A 25,956-nucleotide genomic window follows, 5' to 3' on the forward strand; every position below is an offset into this window, starting at 1 on the left:
TCTCTATGGAAATTAGCAGGGATAGTAAAATATTCTCAATTTTTATAGATTTGTATTTCAACTCATTGAGCCAAGTCTCAGCTAAACAAACAATGGCACATCCACTGTGTGGGAGAGTGTCCCGTTACAATAAGAGATAAGATACTTCACCAAAGTTGTGGAGGTGAGGGGTATGAAACCCTCAATTGACGAAGATAGAAAGTATAATCTTTGCAAAACCAAATAAGCATAGAGCTAGAGGGGTAATTCAGAGAACACCTTTCCGAGAGAGGATATAAAAATAATTAAAAATATAACTTGACAGAGAACATTATTAAATTTATAACACAGAATTGAAATGGAATATTTATTGTATTAAAGCTGCGTGAGTACCTTATCTTATCAAAATTACTGCTCGCTATCTGACAATTCGAGCTATGCCAGCCCGCTTGTGAAATGTGTTGTCACAATACCTACAAAATCAGTTACATTAATATACAATAATCTGGGTTCAGACAGATCTAAAAATGAGCATTGTCTTGATGAAGTCATAGTTCTACTGGATTATCGAAATATTCAATACGGCAACAGGATGAAAGGCTTCTTCATGAGTTGGAATAAAGTACCTATATTTCCTGATGGCACCTTCTAGAGAATTCTAGAGAATAATCAAGGTCGGTAGAAAAATACAAGAATGATTGAGATGGTACTGGAAGGACAACAAGATAAAAAATACAATAATTATAATTCAATGTTATAAAATAGCACATTGCACTTAACGTTAAAATGGCAACATAAATACTACCATTATAACGTGGACCTCATTGTAGGAAGATGATACAAGGATGATAGACAAGGATAGCAACACCAATGTTAATCAAATACTGCCATTATAACGTGGACCTCACTAGATAAAGATAATACAAGGATGGTACGAAGATGATACAAGGATAATAGACAAGGATAGCAATAACAATGTTAATCACATACAGTCGAACCCACGGTATATAGAAGAAGACGGTAGGTGTCACGCGCATGTTTGTGCTGAATTTCCGGTGTCGCTGACGTCATTTTATATACAATCATCTGGTTCTAACTAATAAGTTTTATAAAATTGCCAATAGGTGTTAAAAACCTCGGTTGGTGGCGATGACGTAATCTAGCTGGCTGGCCACTGCGCACACATTTCATAACCCCTACCGTTTTCATCTAAATACCGTGATCGAACCTCTCTATAACGAACCTCCACTCAACGAAATCCTCTACATGACGAATTTTTACCTGGTCCCATGACATTTTAGAGTTTGACAGCTTATTTACCTCTATTTAACGAATTTCGGCCCTCTCAACAACAGAGTTTTCTCTAGACTCCAACATACAAAATGTAGTGTTGTGTATAGGAAGCAGACGGTCATTTTCAAGGATCAGCAGAAAGGTCAATTATAGACTAAAAATGATGGCAAATCAGGTAGGAAGAAGATAGGGTGGTAGACAGTCAATAGAGGTTGAAACACATGTCGGAAATTGAATTCCAAGAACTTGTCATTTGTAGACCAGGCAGGTGAACGACTGGACTTTCCCATTCTTGCTTTTGTCACACATTTCAATTCTTTGAACTGACTATGATGGCTGTGACGAACCTGAGGAGAAGAATCCGTCAGATCAAGAATTCTAGAAGCGTTCAAAATTATCAAGCAAGGATTAAAACTGAAAAATAGTGTACCAGACAACATGTTCGACTGTTTGAATAGATGTGAGTCGTTTATTGATCATGATGTTTTATTCAAATGAAGAATTCAACCGGAAATTACTCACTTCTTCAAATAAAACATTAAGAATAGGAGAGTTGAGTTATTGTAGTATTTGTAGTGAAGTTATTGAAAAATTACCGTATTTTGTGTTCAATCTAATAGTAGTGTGAAAATTAGTAAAATAACTTTGATGAATGAAATTGATGAAAAATATTGCTACTGAGTTACTTTGATTAAACTCAACTAATAGTACAAGTCAAGCTTTCTGGAGGAAATAAATGTATGTCCCAAATTTATTTACCGTCGTGATACCATATTACACGATCCATCAGATCGTGGCATTTTTCTTGACAGAACAACCTCTCAATAACGAATACCTCTCTGCAGTGAATTTTTTGTCGGGATAACCGACTTCGTTATACAGAGGTTCGACTGTACTGCCTTTTTAACGTGGACCCCACTATAGTACCAGGTTTTCTGTCACGTTCAAGAGTATTTCAGTCCTTGGTCTACTTCAGTTCAAAGTAGAAGCTCTTCTAGATATTCCTCAAACTCCTCATCTCTGGAAGGTTCCTCAAGGTCAGGTGGTTTCTGTTTCCAAATACTAACTGCCTCGGCATCTTCATTTTCCTCACAATTTGTGTCTTCCGTCTGTTGCTGGTCCACTTCTGTCTCACTCTGTGCATCAGTTGACGACACCTTCTCACGTTTTCTATCTTTGTTGGACTTCAGTCGCTTCAGTTTCTTCTTTTTCACTTCTTTCCGTTTCGTTTTGTAGTTCAGTTTCTCTGAGCAGTCTGGACATAATCCTGCAAAACAGTATTATATTTGGATTTACAATTCATTTATTGAAGTATCTATAATAAAAAAATCATAGAATATCAACAAATAAAAATCCAAGTACCCTTTTTTAAACATGTTTCGTTTCGATATTTATGTCATTATCAAGATTTCACTTACTTGATAATGACATAAATGTCGAAACATGTCGTGAGTGAAATATTAAGAAAAAAATACTTAGATTTTTATTTCTTGACATTTAAGAGTACCCCTAACAAAAAAAAAGGTAAAATTATAGAACTATAATCTATTCAGATAGTCTACTTCATACAAAATGAAGTACTATGAACTATTATCTATAATAATAATCAAGGAATAAATTGGTTCATACACTTACGGGATTGATTGATTGATTGATTGAGTACTTTATTTATGTAGATTACAATATATACTGGCTTATACACTTATATACAATAGCTTACAATACAGCAAAATTATAGATTAATTTACATAATATAGACTAAGAAAATAATTATTGAACTGTATATGATATGAAAAAGCAATTTGTAATATAATAACTATAGATAATAATCATATTGTTATGCATCTACATAAATTGGCGGAGCTTTGGACATATCAATGTCCATTCTTCGGAAAGAATATTAAAAATATCCTCCCCACTAACTCTCTACCAAAACGTTAATTTCTTTATTTAAAATGAGGATTTATTTATTAATGGAAATATTGTAAAAGTTTTAATCAATATGAATATTAAACAGAAAAAAAAACAGAAAATTGATAAAGTAAAATAATTATATAGGTAGATAAGATCAAATAATTTGGGATAGGAAATTAACGAATGACACTTCATCACGTCTGAGCTTCTGGACAGATAAATTTGAAATTTTGCAAATAGATTATTAATTTACAGATAGGCTTATTTTCAATTCTTCGAAATTTCAGTTAGTCCAGTTTTTAATCATACACTTGTGCCTTGCAGAACACGGGTTATCTGCCAGTCTATAATATAATGTGGGAAAGAATTGGCTTATACACTTACGGGATGGGAAATTCACAAATTACGCATCATCACGTCTAAACTACTGGACTAATTAACTTGGAATTTTGCATATAGATTCTTAATTTACCGAGGATGGTTATAGGCCTATTTTAAATTCTCCAAGATTTCAGTAAGTCAAGTTTTCAGTTTGTCAAGTTTTTAATTAGACGCTTTCGGAGCTCAAGTTACCTGCTAGTATATAATACAATTTACACTATGAACTGAGATTTTGTGGAATTTCTCCAAATTAAGGTGGAATAAAAAAATCTGCCAGTTTTACATAATTTATTTGAGCCACAATAAAGTTTCAATGCACTTGAGCCACCACCATCATCAAGGCATCAGGATTTCTTGAGTGCATTAAAAGTTTGGCTCGAGTAAATTATGTGAAAATGACAACATTTCTTTTATTTTACCTTTTATATGATACTCAAAATGATATCAATATTAGTTTAATTATACTCACGTAATTTGACTAAAGCATTCTTCTTTTCCCCATGTTCAATGTATCCGAAATTCACCTCCCACGATCTCAATGTCTCTTTATTTGCGCATTTTTTCTCACCACAAACAAACTGGCCTTTTCCTGAGATCAATTCGGGTTCAGTCTGCCATCTCATAGCAACCTGAAAATCGATAAAATAAATTATGTTGATTGAGAGCAGTGATATTATAAGCCTAAGCGAAAAATCAATAAATAGATTTCTTACTGATTACTAAGGGCCAGACCATATAAGGCGGTTTTAGAGTCGGCATGGCAGGAAGCATTCCTATTGGCTGATTGAGTTGGCGCTTGAAACTCCCTGTCAACTCTAAAAACGCTTAATATGGTCTGGCTCCTATTGTATTCAAGAAGTACCTTGATTCAATGAGTTTACAAACAGTTTTATCATAGTAGTATACACAGTTGGGACCAAGACACACGAGGCGTTTGTCACGCGAGTCAGCACACGGCTCTACAGGTCAGGAAGCTCTCCGATTGGCTGATTGGGTTGGTGTATCGAGAATCAGCCAATCGGAGAACTTCCTGTTGACTCGTCTGGAAAGCGTATTACGTGTCTCAGCTCTTATGAACTTTTCAATTTTTCATCTATAAGAAAAATGTGCATTGAAAGATGAATTTATAGAAAGACAAAATACATAAGTCTTGCCTACTGATGTTTGATCTGTTAGGCCCGCCGCAAAGTTGACCCACGAAAAGCAACCCACGCCGTGGGATGTTTTGTAAACCATTGCTAGGCTTCTCTAGACATTATTTGTGTAATACAAGCAATGAATAATTTACTTGTCAGCTGATTGATTATGAAAAATTCTATAGCAATGGTTTACAAAACACCCCACGGCGTGGGTTGCTTTTCGTGGGTCAACTTTGCGGCGGGCCTAACAGATCAAACATCAGTAGGCAAGACTTATGTATTTTGTCTTTCTATAAATTTATCTTTCAATGCACATTTTTCTTATAGATGAAAAATTGAAAAGTTCATAAGTTCACCCCAAGGCGTGGGTTTCTTTTCGTGGATTAACGTGGGTCTATTTAGCGGCTGGGCACACACCATTTAGTCAAGACAAGACAAGACATGATCAGACATGTTCAGTCGCAATACTTCAATTTGAAGCTCAGTTTTTGCAGGGCGAACACAGTAATGTCTCCCCGCTAAATAGGCCAAAGAAGGTATTGACTCTTTGAATGTTTCAAATTTTTGTATTGGCCTATGAAAATAAAATAATTCACATAGTTGCTTATGAAGACATGTCTTTGGCATTGTCCCTGGCACCCAGCTGAGTGGCCTTAAGGCTCTGCAAAGGCTAAAAATAAACTTTCAACTGGTGATATTTATTTGGTTTATATTTTGGTTTAGATATTCGGTTTGTATTTATTTGGTGACAAAGTATTTCGATTTGTAAATCATCAAGCTATCAAAATAAAAAAGTTTTCTCAGAAAAACCTTTTTTTTCGATCATTACTTTTTGAGATATTTATCATTTTACAAAGGCGACTTTCTAGAAGTATTTTGAGCCTAGGTGATGATGATGGGATGAATGATAATACAATGAAGGAAGAGTTATGAATAAATAAGAATTATAGGTTATGCTATCCACTTGAATTGAGTCCACTTTTCAGTCCAGAAATAAGTAAACTAGAAATCAGCACCTAAAGCTTAAATTTTTGAGACAGAAAATTTCAAATTCGTTAAGAGTTAGATTCATGAGATTAAGAGGATAAATTACTTCATGGTAGGCCTATTGTTGTTTGAATGAGACAAAAATCTTTTGAAAATATGAATTTTTGAGAAGGTTATTCAATTTACCAAAAATAGTTCAACTAAAAGTTATTTTTGGTCAATTATAGTAAATTGAATAACTTTCTCAAAAATTGATATTTTCAGATAATTTTTGTTCTATTTAATCAACAATACCATGAAGAATTTATCCTCTGAATCTCATGGATTTATCTCTTATTGAATTTGAAAAGTTCTGTCCCTAAAATTTAAACGTTAGTCGTTCATATTTCAAAAAGTAATGATCGGTAAAAACATGTTTTCCTGAGAAAACCTTTTCATTTTGATAGCTTGATGATATACAAATCGAAAAACTTTGAAAAATATCACCAGTAGAAAGTTTATTTTTTAGCCTTTGCACAGCCTTAACCGGTTCAGGACGCAGGTGGGAAGGTGTGCTGAGCTGACGACAGCATGGGGCTGACGACACCTCTGACCTCTGTGTCAATGTGGTCAAATTCAATCAATGAATCACCTGATATCTGAGTGTCCACAACACTCATATCATGGAGGGCTGACTGACGTTCATGCTGCTGGAGAAGAGGCTTGTCAGTGGCTCCAGAACATACTTGAGTCTATTAGGGTACAAACACACTGAAAGCGGAGCGGAGCGTGGCGTGACGTGGTCGGAGCGTTCATGATACACACAGGAAGCGTCTGAGCGTCAAGCGTCAAGAGCCTAGAAAATGGCGTTGTCCAAGTTTGAACGTACATTATTTTGTGAGAATAATTACTTAAAGTATTGGATATTAGCTAAGCCTGCTAGGGCAGAGTGAAATTGACTTAAATCGTCGACTATTTGTTGAATATCACCATCTGTTTAATGTGTTAAGAAAGTCCCAATTTTTTGAGTACATAAAAAAGTCAACTTCAACCTTTGATTATATTTTGATGAGAGTGAAGCCTGATTTGGGAAAAAGTCACTAATTGGAGAAATCCAATATCTACTGAAGAAAGACTTGTTATAACACTGAGGTATCCATACCTCAATATGTATGAAATGGATTAGAATAGCCTTACTTTTGACTTCAAAGTGCAATAGATGAAAGTTCTCTTTTGAATAATACACATTACAGGGGAATTTGGGCAAACATTTAATTAATGTACTAGTGTACTAGATGGTGGAAAAGGTGGTAGAACAAACCGTCGAGGGGTTGGAGGAGAGAGGAAGCATTGGATAGGGCTTTGTGGAGAGGCAGACTAAGAGGAAGGAATGCCGACCCCATTTAAATGGGATAAGGCACAAGAAGAAGACTAGATGGTGGGAAAATGTAGTAGAACAAGTGCATTATTATCTACAAGAGTAGACCACTAGTATGTATATTAGTAGGGCACTCGCACTCTGACGCTCCGCTCGTAGACGCTCCAAAAAACAAACCAGCTTGTTCCAAAGTTTGACGCCACGCTCCGCTCCGCGAGTAGACGCTTCCAGTGTGTTTCAGCTCATTACTTAACATTATATTGTTCACGACGCTCCTCAACGCCACGTCACGCTCCGCTCCGCTTTCAGTGTATTTGTAGCCTTACTATTCAACTTATTAAGATATACAGATGTAAATTACTGAGAAATTGCAATTATTCAAATGCTAATAAATTTATTATTAAACAAGAATCCAAATTAAATGTTGTAATTCACCCAGAAGACTTCTGCTACTGCAAATACTGACAACAGGGTAAACAGCTAGATGGAATTTCTATGAGCGCTACTATTCAAAAATTATTTGTCAGCCCGGGAATCGAACCCAGTACCTCCTAATTGCCCGTCAGGAATGCTTACCCTTACACCAAACTGACAATCTCTGGATAGCAACGCACATTTTATACGAAGCCATAGCGGCCAGCCAGTCTATAGATGGAAATTACTGAGATATTGCAATTATTCAAATGTTAATGAATTGATTATTGTTATTAAACGAAAATACAAATTGAATGCTATAATTCACCCAGAAGACTTCTGCTACTGCAAATATTGACAACAGGGTAAACAGCTTGAAAATTCGATGTGCGCTACTATTCAAAAATTATTTGTCAGCCCGGGAATCGAACCCAGTACCTCCTAATTGCCGGTCAGGAATGCTTACCCTTACACCAAACTGACAATCTCTGGATAGCAGCGCACATTTTATACGAAGCCATAGCGGCCAGCCAGTCTAAGATGGAAATTACTGAGATATTGCAATTCAAATCAAATCAAATCAAATTTTATTTGCCATTTCAAATATAATACAAAACAATGATAAATGTCAAAACAAAGTTAAGCAAGATAGACAATCAAAGTATTCATATAAATAAAAACTTTGTTACACAAAATAACATAATAGGCGCTGCCTGCAAAACCAAGGGTTTGAGTGCTGGCAGTGAGTACCAAAAAAATTCATAAAAAGTACAATACACAAGTGAAAGAGAAGAAAAATTAATACAAATATGTATGACAATAAAAATGTACAGAATACTGATAATATGAGAAAAGTTGAAGTGTAATACAAATGGAGTAAGTTACTGCTATATTAAATTTTATGATTGGTTGCTGTTATAAGTCAATGTTGATATATATTGTGTTGGAAGGAATATATCTGAAATATAATTGAGAATTGATACAATTATTGATGAACTGTAGTAAGTGCAATGAGATGATGGTGATATTTAATATTATATTATGTTTGTAAGAATTGAGAAGTGTTTATTGATTTTATCCACTCTGCTATTTTTTTAGGATTTGCTTTTGTTGTTCTATTTGCTATTAAGTTTTCTGGTAGCAGGTTGATGAGTCTATTGCAGATGTAAGGAAATTGTCTTCGGCATACAGTCATGTCAGTTCTGTTAATTTGATAATTATCTTGCATTCGAAAATTGTAGGTTCGAGCTTGAGGTGTAAATAGATTTGTGTTTTTAATTATGTATAATATTATGTTTTTCACAAATAGTTGCCTAACTGTTAAAACTGGGAATTCTGTAAAAAGGAGATTTGTAGGGTAACGTCTGGGTCGACCAAGTGCTGCTTTAATTAAGTGTTTTTGAATTAAGGAGATTTTGTTAAAATGTACGTCCAATGCCCCACCCCATACCCTAATGCCATACTGTAATACTGACTGGGCGTAAGCAAAGTAAATTAATAGTAATATATTTAAATCACCTAACCCGTTTAACCTGTAAAATTTATGTATATATGTTTCATTTTTTTACATATATTATCAATGTGAGCGTTCCATTTGAGTTGTGAATCTAACATGACTCCCAGATATTTTGTCTCCCTCACTCTTATCAATGCCTGACATACACAGTTTTCATCCCTCTCCTGTAACCCTTCCAACTCTACATAATGATTATAATATGTACAGGAGTCTGAGTGAGTTTTTACACCATCTTGAAATAGCTCTGTAGGGATAGACCTTTCTGATGGAGAGAAAAGCATGTACACACTTTTTTTTATGTTAAGTGTCAGCGTGTGGTGATCCAGCCAAGATTTAACCCTAGCCAGACCAGCCTCGGCTAAACACTTAACCTCCCGCCAATTTGACCCAGTAAAAATTAAGGCCGTGTCGTCTGCAAAGGAGATGGAATGGCATCCATTGATGTCAATTTTCAATAGATCATTGATATATACCAAAAATAATAACGGGGAGAGCACTGTACCCTGTGGAAGACCGTAGTCGGTCAATGTCAGTTTACTGGTGTCAAGGATTTGTATTCTTTCATGCAGGTAACTTTTAAATAAATTTAACACCGTTCCCCGGATACCTATTCTCTCTAGCTTACGTAGAAGGACTTTATGAGGAATGGTATCATAGGCCTTTGCCAGGTCCAAGAACACAGCCAGAGTTTTTCTACTGTTTTTAAAGTTTTCCGTTACAATTCTAACCAACTCAGTCATTGCATCTTCGGTGGATTTACCCTCCTGAAACCCGAATTGATTTACAGCAATAAATTTGTACTTTTCAAGATATTCGACCATTCGTTTTTTTATTATCTTTTCAAATATTTTAGACAGGTTGCTTATAAGGCTGATAGGACGGTAGTTCTCGGGAGCTTTTTTGTCACCTGATTTATGGAGAGGAATTATTTTAGCTATTTTAAAATGTGAAGGAAAATGGCCTAACTCGAAACATTTATTAAACAAAATTGACAATGGTTTGGCTATGAACTCTGCTATATTTTTCAAACATATGTTGCCTACTCCATCCACTCCCGGAGAGGAGTTACGTTTTAAGCTTTTAATCATTATTAGTACCTCTTCATAACTTGTTGGATGCATAAAGAATGATTTTGGAGTGTCAGCCGCTGCACAAGGTGGATACTGTAAGTTAACTGGATTTCGTGTGGACCTGTTGAGGATTTTCTCTGCATAGTTTCTTCCTACTTCTGAAAAATATTTATTCATAATGTCTGGGTCGATTTCGGGTGGTTTATGTGTACGTTGTATGTCTAAAATTTCCTGTATGCAGTTCCAAGTTTTCTTACTATTACCTTTGTAATTTGATATTTTAGTCCTGTAATAATCAAATTTTGTTTTTTTAATAAGTTTATTCAAAATATTTCTGTAAGTCTTATACCTATTTTGTAGCTCCATATTAAACGGTTGACTGTTCATTTTTTTGTGCATTTTGTCACGTTCTCTGATTGATTTTATCAGCCCTGGAGTTATCCATTTTTTCAGTGGTCTATTTCTATTTTTAATTTTTATCTGTTCAGTGGTTAGTTCTATGTAGAATATTAATTTGTCATAGAAATTACTGATTTTTTCATCTAAATTTAAATTTTCATCATACAAGTTAGTTTCATTTTGCCAATTCTCTTGTTTTAAATAGTCAATCAATTTTGTATAATTAATTTTTTTAGTAAATATCTCTCTAATTTCTTTTGTATTTGTGATAGATTTTGTTATGTGAAAAGTTGTACAGAAATGATCAGTGATGTATGTTTTTTGTATGGAGCTAAGAACATGACTTTCCTTAAAATTCACATTTTTCCAAATATATGATCAATACATGATTTTGTATTACATGAAATGCGAGTAGGTTTATTAACAAGAGATCTCAGACCATACATTTGTAATAGGCTACTATATTCATTTGATAAATTATTATTCCGCAGAATGTCAATGTTCAGATCTCCGATCATGATTATATTTTCATTTTTTTGAACATTAGACATACTTGTGTCCAACTCATTCAGAAATGCTTCAATATTAGAAGAAGGAGATCTGTAGACTGCAATAAGAGTAAAAGGACAGCTGAAAGCTTCTAATCTAATCATGATTATATCTGCTTCCGAATTTTCACAGTCAAGATAATGTACATCAATCGATTCCTTCACAAAAATGCACAAACCGTTACTTTTATTTAGTTGGCCTGGCTTATCTATAACTGTATATCCATCTATGCTATAGTCAAAAATATTATCTTCAGTCATCCAAGTTTCAGTTAGAACTATTACATCGTATTTTATTTTACAGTTTTGAAGAGTATAAACAAATTCATCAAAGTTTTTTCTTAAGCTACGTATATTCATGTGTATAATATTAAAAGAGACAACATTATCTATTACTTCATCTAAATGAGAGTTAGGATCAAAATTTAAAATATCATCGCTCTCAATCGTATCGAAACATTCCAAATCAATCACCCCATCAAAGCCATATTCATCATTCATCAGTAACGTTAATGAAATAAGGAAAGTTATAATACAATAACAGAAATGAGATTAAAAAAAAAGAAGAGGAAAAGAGTTAAATTAAAAAAAAACAAAACTTTTAAGTTCACTAAAAGAAAAACCCATTATAACCAGCCTACTGCGCAATTTTGAATATTTTTAGGAAATATTGGACATTTGTATAATTAAATACTAATTATATTCTACTAAATCATCATCGCTCATAATTCTCCGAGTGCGAGAGTTTTCAGATTTTTTAACAAAAACTTTGCAATCACGGACCCAGACAAAGGTTAGTTTTTTGTCCTTTTTTAAATTCTTAGCTTTGCCAAGTAGTCCTTTGTAGTAGGGAGAGAGGTGTTCATTCACATATACGTTTGATAAGGGCAGCTTGTCGCATACATCGGTTGATTTGATGCCTTTCTTTTTGCGTGCCGCGGTGATCCATTCTGTTTTCTTCAATCTGGAACTGAATTTGGCCACGATGGAAGTGGATCCTTTAGCGGTTGGCATCCTGTGGACAATAGATAGGTCTTCATTCTTGAACTCCACATTCAACGATTTTGCGACGGCTTTCATGACGACATGTAAATTCTCACCCTGGGTTTCGGGAATACCTACTATTTCAACATTGTCCTTTCTAGTATATTGTTGTAGATCGTGAATTTCTTTTTCTAGCCTCTGAACATGTTTTTTATCCTCCAAGTTTTCTTTTTCGAGATTGAGAAATTTTAGTTTTAAAGAATTATGATCCTCCGTGAGGGTGTTGAGTTGCGTTTTTATAGCATCTGTTTTGGTGTTTAACTTTTCCAATTTCGTGTCCAGGTCGCCCAATTTTGAGTTGAAGAAGGATTTCAGATCGTTTATTTCCTTACGTAGATTCTCTATTAGATCAGAGGATAATTTTTTTAAGGTAATGTCTGACTGACCTGCGTTATTTTTATCCTGCTTACAGCTCGCACATTTCCACGCAGCTCTGGCTTGCGAGTTCATTTTTTTAAACTTATCGATGGACTCCAGTCTAGTACACGCAGGGTGGAACACTTTCGCACACTCACTACACTTCACTGAGATATCCTCTTCAGCGAGATTTATTTTACAGTTGAAGCACTGTGCCATAATGGATGAATTATTTGAGTAAAAAGTTCGTCCTGAGAATTTATCACGCAGCGGCAAAGGTCACTGATTAGAGCGGAGCTACTACCGACACGACCGCTCTCATCGAAAGCTGAACTGATACCAACCAATTATTCAAATGCTAATGAATTGATTATTGTTATTAAACGAAAATACAAATTGAATGCTCCAATTCACCCCGAAGACTTCTGCTACTGCAAATATTGACAACAGGGTAAACAGCTTGAAAATTCGATGTGCGCTACTATTCAAAAATTATTTGTCAGCCCGGGAATCGAACCCAGTACCTCCTAATTGCCGGTCAGGAATACTTACCCTTACACCAAACTGACAATCTCTAAATAGTAGCGCTCATCGAATTTCCATCTAGCTGTTTACCCTGTTGTCAATATTTGCAGTAGCAGAAGTCTTCGGGGTGAATTAAAGCATTTAATTTGGATTCGTTTAGAAATAATAATACGGTATTAAGATATTCCTGATAATCATACCTTGTTTTCTTTGTAAAGACTCAAGTCACAGATGCAGTACTCTTTGAATAGTTTGTCATAGTACTTTTTGGCCAGTCTTTTCTCCCATGAATTCGGCTCAACGTCGTCTTCCCATAGAAAACAATGGTTTTCACGAATGACATCTATGTCGCGTTTGTCTCTGGATCTGAAACATGGTAAGAAAAAATGTTTTAGTGGAAGAATGAAATTTCTGTTCTTCATTTTTAGATTGAATTATTGTACCTTTAAGCCTGGTTTTTATTAGTAGAGTTAGTGGTAGAGTGGTAGAGTTCCCTGGGCAAGTACTAAATATCTTGTGAACTCTCCCAATGAAAACGTTCATAGTAGAGTACTAAAGTGCGAGATAAATTACTTTTAACACGGCTCTTTCTCGAAGACGGAGAGGTCCGATGCTCTATCCTCCATTAATCACTCCCACTAACTAGCAGCATTCTCCTTATTTTGTGTCTGAGTGAGAGAGCTTTGTAACGCGACGCGGCAACACTCCCCTCCATCTATTGCTGGCAATAGCAGGTATATTGGTTTGTGTATGTTACAGAGATGTTTTCATCACAAGAACATGAAGCAAAATGACACGGCGCATCCAATTGTGCGCAGGATGTCCGTCTGTGTCTACGCTACAAACTGTGGAGGGAGAAATAGGTTTCTCCTCTTCATGTTAATAGTTATTTGTATATCTAGAGTGAAAAGTACGACTTTTTCTCCCTGTGGGAAAAAGTTTGAAGCCCGAGGCGAAGCCGAGGGCAGCAATTTTCCTGAGGGAGAAAAAGTATTTTTCGCTCGTGATGTACACAACATTTTTCCTCCATCTACATTTTTTTATAGAAACTGCAAATAAAATCATTCTAATAACTTACGTATTGGTGACAATGATTCCTAACAACATAACCTAAATCTAAAACCTAAAAACTGGTCGTCTGATTGGCACTGCCGATTGCGCTATCTATCGGCAAAAGTTGTAACAACCATATCAGCTGAAACTCCAGATCACGCGGTTCAGATTTGAATTGCAGATCAAAAATATTTGTTGGCTGGTATTTTGAATAGAATAAAATATTTTAAAAATTGTATAAATTTTTATTGTCTACTAATATTAAGAATATAATAATTATCATACAAACATATATTTCATGAGTTGATCAAATTTCTGGTTGTGGTATTGAATTCAGTTGACTCAATGACAGACACCTCTATTATGCTTTCTCATCTGAGCTTAGACCTTCTAACCTATTACAATGTGAGTTTCAAAATAGAGATGCTCCCCATGTTATTTAAATGGAGTCACTTTTACTCCCTAGGGAGTTTTTCTGTTTTTTACTACCGAGAGCGAAAAAGTGACACTTTAGTATTAGGTTTCAGGGAGTGAAGTAAGTACTTTAGACAGTAGGTGGAGGAAAAAGTAATTTATCTCGCACTTTAGTTTTAGTAGAGTCTAGTGGGATAGCACCGAGTAAGTGAGTGCGACTCACTCTAAAATGTCAGTAATTATTGAATTGAAAGCATTTATAACATTCATGAGAGATGCTGACCGTTTGTAGAGAAACCAACAAATTTGAATTTTATTCTGCAGATGATGCCCACATGAGATCTACAGTGATGTCCACGTTATTATAATGGCAGTGTTTGATTAGCAATGGTATTGCTATCTTTATATATCATTCAACAAATCGGATAGCGCTATCTCTTTCTCGCCTTGCTCTGTTGCCAGATCGTCTTTCAACAATGTAGATTAACAAAATATTCCATCTCAATTATGAAATTATTCATTATTAAATTATTGAAAAATACAATGTCAACTAAATATTTGATGAATTGATGATTTTTAAATTAATCTTTGAATATCTGAATTCCAGATGCATTACAAGAAGCAATTGAAGAATTTTTATCAGTAGCTGAATCATTCGATTCTGAATTGAAGGAAATCGATCAGACGAAGTAGGTCTCCCTGCATTTTCTTTTGATCTAAAAAACCTATTTTTCAAATTTCAATCAATGTTTGAAAATCTATAAATTGATGGATGTTTGCATGTTGATGAGTTTGATAAATACATATTAATTCATTGCCAAATCAATTGGTCTATCAGATATAATTCAATGTCTTATATCAAATATCTGTCTATAAATGTCTCTCAAATATAAATTGGATGAATAATTGTTTACATACCGGTACAAAATATATGGCATTACTTTATTATCTGATAACTTTGATAAGTATATCTATTTATCCATCCACAAGTCAATGGCCTATAGTAAATTCCACGTTATAATGGCATTGTTTGATTAGCAATCCTTGTCTATCATTCAACATATCGGATAGCGCTATCTCTTTCTCGCTTTGCTCTGTTGCCAGATAATCTTTTAACAATGTAGAATTGATAATTAATTAACAAAATATTACATTTTAATTATGTAAATTCATCATGAAATTATTGGAAAGTATAATTTCTTGTTTAATAAAATATAATTGATTCATTTAAACGAGAATGAACAGGTAATATTACATCAATAAACCTGTATCAGCTACTGTCTATAGAAGGCATTGACAAGACAGAGGATCGGCAACATTGTTCTCCTATCTTTCTCCACTGCCACATTGTAACGTGGACCTCACTATAGTAATGTGAGTGGGAAATGAGACGGATTATGCTGATTAGATTTTGTGGATCTACATCTTAAGGGTATAATCACATTGGATGGACGTTTGTGCAAGTGCATGCTTCATACATTATCCACACTTGTGGAATCAATGGCGTCCTAAAACTCAAAACACGTGATTCAACACAAAACACATTAGAGAAAAGCAAAGATGAGCTTGCAGTGGGCAAGATGTCCCTGTCTGTTATGATTCTCACAGCACCCTTTTGCAACCGCAGGATATCAGAAGCCCCTTCCGGAGAAAACTTATCATTTATTCTATGCCCCAGGTAAGTGACCCCACAGGAGCAATCCATAGATGATGTGGCAATGGAAGAGAGCGTGATACATCATCAAAAGATACCTCTCAGTCACCAGGCCCCTCATCTTGAAAAGCAAGAAGCAAATGCGGGAGAGTCGGCTGGTTATACCATAGAGAAACAATAGCCCAAGTAGATATCCCATGGTATAGGGCGTTTATATCGCAGCTTTTACTGTTATCTCAAGCCGATTACTGTGGATTTTCACTGTTTTGACCGGGTGAGTGTATGAACAGCACAATATGAGAGACTACCAGTGTCATAAAGCTTCACAGGAAAGAACTACTTGGACTATCAGCTTGAGATGACAGTAAAAGTTGCGACATAAACGCCCTATACTATGGGATATCTACTTATGCTATTGTTTCTCTATGGTTATACCTACTATTATAAATGTTCCAACTGAGATGAAGTCCAAGACAAAACCCAGCAGCTTCACTGGATCCTGAGGGTCACGCAGTTCTATAGTGAGGTCCACGTTATAATGGCAGTGGAGAAAGATAAGAGCATAACGTTGCCGAACCTCTGTCTTGTCAATGCCTTCTATAGACGGTAGCTGATACAGGTGTATTGATGTAATATTAACTGTTCATTCTCGTTTAAAATAATCAATTATATTTTATTGAGCAAGAAATTATATTTTTCAATAAATGCATAATGAATTTTCATCATTAGCATAGAATATTTTATCAATTAATGATTAATTCTTTCTTGATTGGTAAAATATGATCTGGCAACAGAGCAAAGCGAGAAAGAGATAGCGCTATCCGCTTTGTTGAATGATAGACAAGGATAGCAATACTATTGGGAACTGAGCAGTGTATACTGGTTTAGTCCAAACTATATGTAGCTCTGCTACAAGTAATGATATCAAAGTTAATATAGCAGAGCTAGCTAATCTAAAGCTAGGTTTACACTATGTAGCAGAGCTATATAGAAGAGCTACACGTAGCACAGCTATATAGCTTTGCTACAAGTTCAAAAAGTGACACTGGAGATCTGCTATATAGCCGTAGTATTAGCCAATTTTCTCAGCTATATAGCAGAAAATGAGCTATCCAAAATTTTCGGTAAACATCAAAGAGAATCTGAGCTATATGTAACTCTGCTACATGTCAATTTTTGTTCATAGTAGAGTTAGATGTAGCTGCTCTGTACTTGAAGGAAGGCTGCCGCAGCTGTTTACTGTTGTTTGCAGCCGTTTAGTGCCTGCTGGGTTTACAACAGATTATACTGTACTCATTTGTTGTCAGAGAGCTGGTAGGCTACTGAGTATTGCGAATGAATTTCATAGGTCAAGTCGTCTCTATCATCCTCATTTAGGTCTTTTAAAAGGTCAATACCACTGTATAGTTTCCTAGCCTGAAGGGAGGGGTCTTATCCAATCTCTTCTATCTCTTCTCTGTGCTAAAAATATGCGGCGAAAGCAGCGGCTGCTGCAAGAACTACCTTCTTTGGTATCTGGTTGGGAACTGAGCAGTGAATACTGGTTTATTCCAAACTATATGTAGCTCTTCTACAAGTAATGACATCAAAGTTAATTATAGCAGAGCTACATCTAGCAGAGCTATATGTAGCTGACAGAGCTATATGTAGCTCAAAGTTTATATAGCTCTGCTATAAATCAGAGCTATATAGCTCTCCAGCTACATAGTTTAAACGCAGTTTAACACTGTCATTATAACGTGAACCTCACTATAGTGACAAAATGCTTGTAGATGATCCTTTGGGTCTTGTCCTAATTTATCGATTGGCAATAAAACACAAAGTAGCAGATCAAAGATCATCTGCAGCTTGACACGAGAACTGCGTGACCCTCGGAGTCCAGTGAAACTGCTGGGTTTTGTCTGGGACTGCAAACTCAGCTGGAACAGTCATATACAGCAGGTAACCAGCCGACTCTCCCGCATTTGCTTCTTGCTTCTCAAGATGAGGAGCCTGGTGAATGAGAGGTATCTGTTAATGATGTATCACCTCTCTTCCATTGCCACATCATTTATGGATTGCTTCTGTGGGGTCACTCAGCTGATATCCTGAGGTTACAAAAGAGAGCTGTAAGAATATTAACAGGTAGCCACCATCTTGCACACTGGAAGTCCATCTTTGCTCGCCTTGGTGTACTGACGGTCTTCAGCCATTACATCCTCCTGTGTTTGGTGTATGTCAAGAGGATACAGCATACTATGGCTGCCCCTAGTGACGACATTCACTACCACAAAACCAGGCACCATGAGCTGTTGGATGTCCCTATAGTAAGTTCATCTCCTACAGTAAATATCCTAAAAAAACTAAGGTATGTTGTCACTCTAGAATACTTGATGACAGCTTAATATTCGTTATATCACAGTCACATAACATACGGAATCCTTCTCTGGGGACATGCTTCAGCCAGCTCAGATATACTATTGCTACAAAAAAAAGGCCATTAGAATAATCACATTCTCTGACCACCTGGCACACTGCAGGCCACTATTCAAAAAGCTGAGAGTACTTACAATCTTTAACCACTATGTACTCTGCTCACTCCTATTCATAAAGAACAAAGCAAACAACATGACAAAGAAAAGCAACATACAAACCTATAACACTCGACATGCGGCAGACCTGGATGTACCTCGAAGCAGACTTACAGCAACTCAAAAAATTTTTGAAATATCAGCACTGTGACTGTATAACCAGTTCTCTGAATATATAAAAAAAAGCGAAGTCAGAAAGTTTAAGCAAATATTGAAAGAACGCCTAATACAACGGCCATTATACTCATTGGCAGAACTAGTGGATGAGCCCCTATACTCAAACACGAACAGCCGCCATCGCAGAGTTTGAGGGGTGACCCCCTGAACTCCCTGACACAGTCTATCCGGTTCTCCCGGTCAAGGACGAAGAATTCAAGTAAGTAAGTAAGGTCCACGTTATAATGGCAGTGTTTGATTAGCAATGGTATTGCTATCCTTGTCTATCATTCAACAAAGCGGATAGCGCTATCTCTTTCTCTCTTTGCTCCGTTGCAAGATCGTCTTTCAACAATGTAGAATTAATATTTAACAATATATTTCATCTTATTTATGAAAATTCATCAAGTAATGAAATTATTGAAAAATATAATTTCTTGCTTAATGAAATATAACTGATTATTTTAAACGAGAATGAACAGTTAATATAACATCAATAACCTGTATAAGCTACCGTATATAGAAGGCATTGACAAGACAGAGGATCGGCAACGTTTTTCTCCTATCTTTCTCCACTGCCATTATAACGTGGACCTCACTATAGGAAATGTCTCCACCGATCAAAAGCCAGTTATAGGATTTCTGCCCTGAAACTCTTTAACAAGCTGTCTCCTGGTGTGAAGCGGTTGGATCAGGCCGCCTTCAAGTAAACTGTCCAGAAGCCGCTGTGACATGACAAGGCATATTGCAAAATAAATGAATTTATGGGTAATATTTCAAATTTTACTAAAATTGGTCACTGAATCGCTGCTATCTGTGCGATTATTTATTGAATTGTGTGTTTTGAGTTTCATGACGCTATCAATTCCTTAAGTGTGGATAATGGATAAAGCAGAAGGTATTAAAGATGCTTTGCAAACTCCTCCAAAACTCTTTCTGGATAGAGAGGAACCATGGTTTCTTGGTCATTTATCATGACTGTGACTAGGAACAGTTAGTTCTCATGATATGGAAACAATAATTCATAATATCTAGTCAAGTAACTGGAATCCTGATGCTTTATGTTGATGATACTAACCATAGAATTAAATAGCATATACTGATATGTATAATAAATAAATAGCTGTAAGTTATTGGTGTACCTCAACTCTTCATTTTCTATGAATAAAGAACAAATTTAATAAAAGAATACTCACGTATTTCTTTTTAGAAGTTCAGAGCTTCCTTTTCGTTGAAGAACATAAACATTGATGAGCCTTTTATGTTGTTCAAAAGGAGTCATATACATCAACTGATTGGAATATCTTGACATTTCAATTGAGAAAATCTATAAATTCACTGGATAAAACATATAATATACAAAATCATCTCATAAACACCAGATTGATTGCAATAAACTCTACTAAGGATTCAAGTTTTAGGTTAGAGTACAGAAAACAAAAGTCGAAAATAGAAAAATTCGATATTTTTGATCAAAGTCGAGTGTCGATGTTTATATAATCGAGCGTTGACTTTTTGTGGTAAATTTAAATGAGAGCGGACTTCAATAGTAGCCTAAGCCTGAAAAACTCAATCAAATTCACGTTTCATCAATTCAAAACTTAATTCATCCGGAAGAATTGTTGCGGAATTGAATATTTATTCAATTTTAATAATTTATAAAACGTCGAAGTCAACGTAGTGAATGATTCAAAATGTTGGCCAAAAAATGTAACACTAAAGCGTTTTTTATTCAGAAGACAAAACGTACAAATAGAAAAGTAGATTTTGTAAATAAAAATGACGTAATTACTGATTGTAATGAAATAAATTATTCGACTTCCTCGCATTGTGAGGAAAAAATTGTAAATAGAAATGTTTTACGTATATGTTTTTTAAATATTAGATCTATTTTTAACAAGGTTGAGGAATTGGAGGTTGAGTTGATTGAATTGAAACCGGATATTTTGGCATTTGCTGAGACTTGGTTAAACCAGGATAAAGATAAAGTTTTTAAAATACATGGATATGATAAAGTAGCAGTAGCAAATAGAAAAAAATCAAATGGTGGTGGAGTTGCTATATATTTGAAACAGAGCTTGAGCATGAAATCATACCCATTGCTATATGAAGATATTATGACTGAAGGGGTGTTTGAGGGTAGTGCATGTATTTTCAAAAGTGCTGAATATAAATTCGTATTTCTTGTTGTGTACCGTCCACCGCATGATAATAATTTCTACAATTTCATTGAAATATTGGAGCAATTGTTGAACCAACTCGATAGTTTGAATGTTCCTATTTTAATATGTGGAGATATGAATATCGATGGCAATATTGATTCTGTATATAGAAGATGTTTTTTGATGTGTTGGAATCCCACAAATTGTTGAATGTTATAAAAATGAACACTAGAGTGACTCCAAATGTATCAACACAAATTGATTATGTACTGATAAGTGAGAACATAAAACAAGTACAAAGCGGCTGTATAGACACACCCTTGTCTGATCATAGATGGCTCTACATAGATATAGATGTGCATGTTAATACCAAGTTATGCATGAAAATAGAGAGAAATAGAATTACAAGACTGGGTATGGACGAATTCTTTGGAAGACTTGGCATGATTAAATGGATGGACATGGATGGTGAAAAGTCTTGTGACGAATTGTTCAATAAATTTTATAACGATTATAGATACTGTTTTGAAATATGTTTTCCAAAAAAAGATCTATAAGATTAATAACTCATTTGATATGAGTTGGATTGACAATGACATATTATTGTCAAAAGAAAAATTAAAAGAAATGTATTGGAGAACTCGGCAAGTTGGTGATGAGAGAGCTAAGTTGGAGTATTGTAATGCAAAGAGACAGCACTCACAATTGGTTTCTGGTAATAGGAGGGCATTCTACCGAGATAAAATAATAAAGTCAAGAAATATCAGCAAAGAATCATGGAGAGTTGTTCACAGTCTGACAAAGGATACTTTCATCCATAATAATATGAGGTTAAAAATAGACGATGAGCCAGTTAATGATCCCATTAAGATTGCACAAGAGTTCAATAAATATTTCTATGAGGAGGTAAAGAGCCTTGTTGGTGATGAATTACACAATCAAGATATTATAGAGGATGTTTGCGAGCAAATCGATGGTCGTCATTTTCAATTAAGATCAACTTGTGCCGATGAAGTGATTGAAATTATTGATAGAGTGTGCAATAAACCAAGTGCTGGAGTTGACAATATCCCATGTAGACTAGTTAAAGCCTCAGCGCATATTATAGCTGAACCTTTGTCGTTGATTATTAATAAGTCATTTGAAGAAGGGAAGTTTCCAGAAGCGATTAAAACATCTAAACTGGTCCCAATATATAAAAAGAATGAAAAAGATGTAGTATGCAACTATAGACCTGTAGCTGTACAATCAGTCTATTCCAAAGTTTTTGAAGTTGCTTATCTGGACAGATTGATTCCATATTTGGAGCAACACCGATTGATAAGTGGTAGACAATTCGGATTCCGTAAGAAAAAAAGCACAGCAGATGCAATTTTTGCCTTATTAACTGCAGTGTACGATAAAGTAGATTGTACGGACGAGGTGTACACAATATTCTACGATATGACCAAGGCATTCGATTGTGTTAATCACAGAAGGTGAAGCTAAAACTTGTCAAGTATGGAATCACAGGAAAACCCTTGGATTGGATAATGACTTACTTGGAAAACCGACAACAACTGGTCACTGTGAGTCACATGGGAAAGGATAATGTTATTCGACATATAAGATCACAAGTGCAACAGGATGTTAACATAGGAGTGCCGCAAGGCTCAAATATGGGTCCAGTTCTTTTCCTGCTTTTTGTGAATGATCTTCCAACTTCAGTACAAGCGGGGGAGATTTGGATGTTTGCAGATGATGTGTGTCACCTCTTAGTAGACAGGAATTCTTCTGAAGCAATTAAGAAAACGCAACAAGGTTTGAATGAGATGAGTATATGGTGCACAGAAAATAAGCTGGTACTAAACCAAAAGAAAACGTGTGTGATGCAGTTCCATAATGTTAAGAAAAGAGACTTTAGTCCACGTTTGCGCATTGGTGATCAACACTTAATTTTTATGAATAAAGAACAAGTTTAATAAAAGAATACTCACGTATTTCTTTTTAGAAGTTCAGAGCTTCCTTTTCGTTGAAGAACATAAACATTGATGAGCCTCTTATGTTGTTCAAAAGGAGTCATATACATCAAATGATTAGAATATCTTGACATTTTAATTGAGAAAATCTATAAATTCACTGGATGAAACATAAATTATACTAAATCATCTTAAAAACGTCAGATTGATTGCAATAAACTTTGTCAAGGATTTAAATTTTAGGTTAGATTTCAGAAAACAAAAGTCGAAAGCGAAAGTAAAGCAATTCGATATTTTTGATCAAAGTCGAGTGTCGATTTTTACATAATCGAGCGTTGGCTTTTTGCGGTAAATTTAAATTAGAACGGACTTCAAGAGTAGGCCTAACAAACTCAATCCAATTCACGTTTCATTTATTCAAAACTTAATTCATCCAAAGAATTTATTCTTTATTGAAGAATAAATATTTATTCAATTTCAATAATTTATCAATCGAAGTTATCTAAAAATGATGAAGAGTCTCAACGAAGATACGAAGTCGAAAATTTTAAATTTGTTCTGACAAGCCCTTGGCAAAGCAATCACTTTTTCATTATTGAAGAGACTTGAAATGTTGTCAAAACCCCACTTTATTTAAATAAAAATTATCATTTCACACGGGCATGCTTTTCCACAATTTCCCTATTGTTTGATAATCATTGTCATACCTTGAATTACTATTAATATATTTATGTTTCCATCCACAGTATAATAAATAGGTGTGTATAGAACAGCCAGCATATCATATTATTTATATTAATAGAAATAATTTTTGAGTGTTGCTGTGCTATTCAAGAAACTGGCAACAAATTGTTGAAATCTCAGTTGCCAACTCTATTGAAAAGGTGACTTTATAAATTACTATTATAAAGTCACACATAGCGTTTGCACACATCAGCAAGTAACAATAATTACTGCATTGTCACCCCAGTGACAGTAATTTACTCACTTCATATTTGTATCAATTTTGTAGTATAAAATACCTATGTAGTAAACTTTGTAGTATCAATCTAATATGTAGTACTGTATAAAGAATTTACAATTTCTTAGTCTTTTTCATTGAGTATAAAATAACCAGTATACCTATTCAGTATACACATGTAATAACGAATCGCCTGATCAAAGATAATTCACTTTTAATTCAGAATTCTGACTGCCAGTCGTTCTTTTTAATAGCAAAAAGTGATTTAATAATAAGCAGTTCGTGATGGAAAACAACAATAAAAAAACATAATTCAATCGGAAGAAATGTTTGGTCCTCATAAGGCTGGTGCATTGTGCGAGCTTTTATTGTAACTGAACTATATCAATATGCAATGTCAATACTGATTGAGATATTCAAATTAAGGTGATGAATTAATAGAGAACATGGTGTAGGGTTGAAGGAATCAATAAGTTAATAAGTCTTGGTTCAGCATCTAAAACTTTGAATCAATTCATCTCTTATTACCCACGAAAAAGCCTGGAGCTCATGTGGGCATCACAATCAGCAAAAAAAAGGAGCCATAAAAGGTACGACGATAGCCTATAAATGATAATACACTTTTCAATTTTATTCAACTTTACTTTATTTTCCATTCACACTGATACAAACACATGTTTGTTGGTTCCATTTATGAACAAGAATGTTTATACAATTTTGAACTAAGGTCCGTACTTTACAACATTATGTACACCTAATCAGTCTTTATACAAATCAAATTATTTCAACCTAACATCAATCAACTTGTAATCTTGATAAATTATTCTATAGGTTTACAAATGAGTGTAGAATACCGTGATGTTTTTGCAAGAATTTTTCAATAATAATTATGTTTTCTGCAAGCTTAATAATTCATACTTGACTGTTGATCTTTCATGAGTTTATTATTTACACAATATTATCTGGAATATTCATAGAAAATATTGAAAGATTGAACTCATTCAGTTGATACTATCAGAATGATATGGCAATAAAAAAATTTGTAATTATTACACACTTTGTAGGGTGTATAATGCCACAAACAAAAATATAGCATATAATACTATCTTTCCTCTATGATAATGTTAACACAAGATCTAATCAATGGAAATTGGGTTTTACAATTTTGGTACCGTAACAACTGACATGAAGGAAAAGTATATCGGAATCAAGCATCACTAAGCCGGTTAAATTTTAACCGTGATTAATTCCATGAGAACCAATCAAGGAAGCCGTCTTATCAAAAAGACCTTCTCTGATTAGTTCTCGTGAAATTAATCACTTTTGTGCAACCGGGCCTAAGAGCATTAAAATTATTACTTCATAGAAAGTAGCTGCACTAAAATAACTTTATGCTTGATAATGACGGTAGTAGAAATACGATATATATATATTCTCCTGCACTTCTTAAAAATGGTCCTTAGCATGGGAGAGATTCTTCAAATACTATACGGATTAAAGGGAAAAGAATGTAACATTTACCAAAAATTATGGTTGTCATATCAGACTAGTTATTTGTGCAACTAGTGCGCAAAGTGACAGTTTGCTGCACCGAAAGAAACGTTTACGCACGAGCCGTAGGCGAGGGCGGAATGGTTTCTTGAGTGCAGCAGAGGAACTTTGCGCACGTATTTCACATTAAATTTTTCCTTCAGTTACCATTGAATATGAAAAGTTGGTAATTATTGGTAAAATGATGGCTGAAATCCATCAAATGTTTGTCTGTATAATTTTGTTATCAATAACAACTTTAATTAATTTTAAACTTGATAATCCAATTGAAAATCAATAATCGATAATTTATTCAATTTAAAAATTAAATGAATTCAATTCATTTGAAAATTTGAATAATTTTGAGTAAATCTTAATTTCTAAATAGTTTTTTAACCAATCAATTTATGAATGAAAAAAATATTATTTGAAATAATGAATAATTAATAATATTCAAAAAAATTTAATGAGTTCTCATTTTTATCTATTTGAAAAGATAGATAAAACAAATTTGCTTTCAAAATACACGCCAACAATGTCAACAGCTGATTGGGATGGCTGCAAGATAATACGCA

The 25,956-nt window shown here is 34.6% G+C and overlaps 1 protein-coding gene across 2 annotated transcripts; it reads right to left on the reverse strand.

Annotated features, from left to right (window-relative positions):
* Nucleotides 1-706: 706 nt before the first annotated feature.
* Nucleotides 707-23,148, reverse strand: LOC111046177 (protein FRA10AC1-like). 2 transcript variants are annotated; one of them, XM_039425497.1, is made up of 4 exons: nt 22,909-23,148; nt 13,124-13,289; nt 4,037-4,196; nt 707-2,539 (listed from the first exon to the last, which is right to left on the reverse strand). In XM_039425497.1, exons 1-4 carry the CDS (start codon nt 23,022-23,024, stop codon nt 2,250-2,252), a joined length of 732 nt encoding a protein of 243 aa, XP_039281431.1. In that variant the 5' UTR covers nt 23,025-23,148; the 3' UTR covers nt 707-2,249. The 2 variants fall into 2 exon arrangements, with proteins under 2 accessions (XP_039281431.1, XP_039281430.1); XM_039425496.1 differs by lacking the exon at nt 22,909-23,148 and adding an exon at nt 19,967-20,190.
* Between the last annotated feature and the right edge of the window lie 2,808 nt (nt 23,149-25,956).

Source organism: Nilaparvata lugens, chromosome 4 (genome assembly GCF_014356525.2).
Source record: "Nilaparvata lugens isolate BPH chromosome 4, ASM1435652v1, whole genome shotgun sequence".
NCBI lineage: Eukaryota > Metazoa > Arthropoda > Insecta > Hemiptera > Delphacidae > Nilaparvata > Nilaparvata lugens.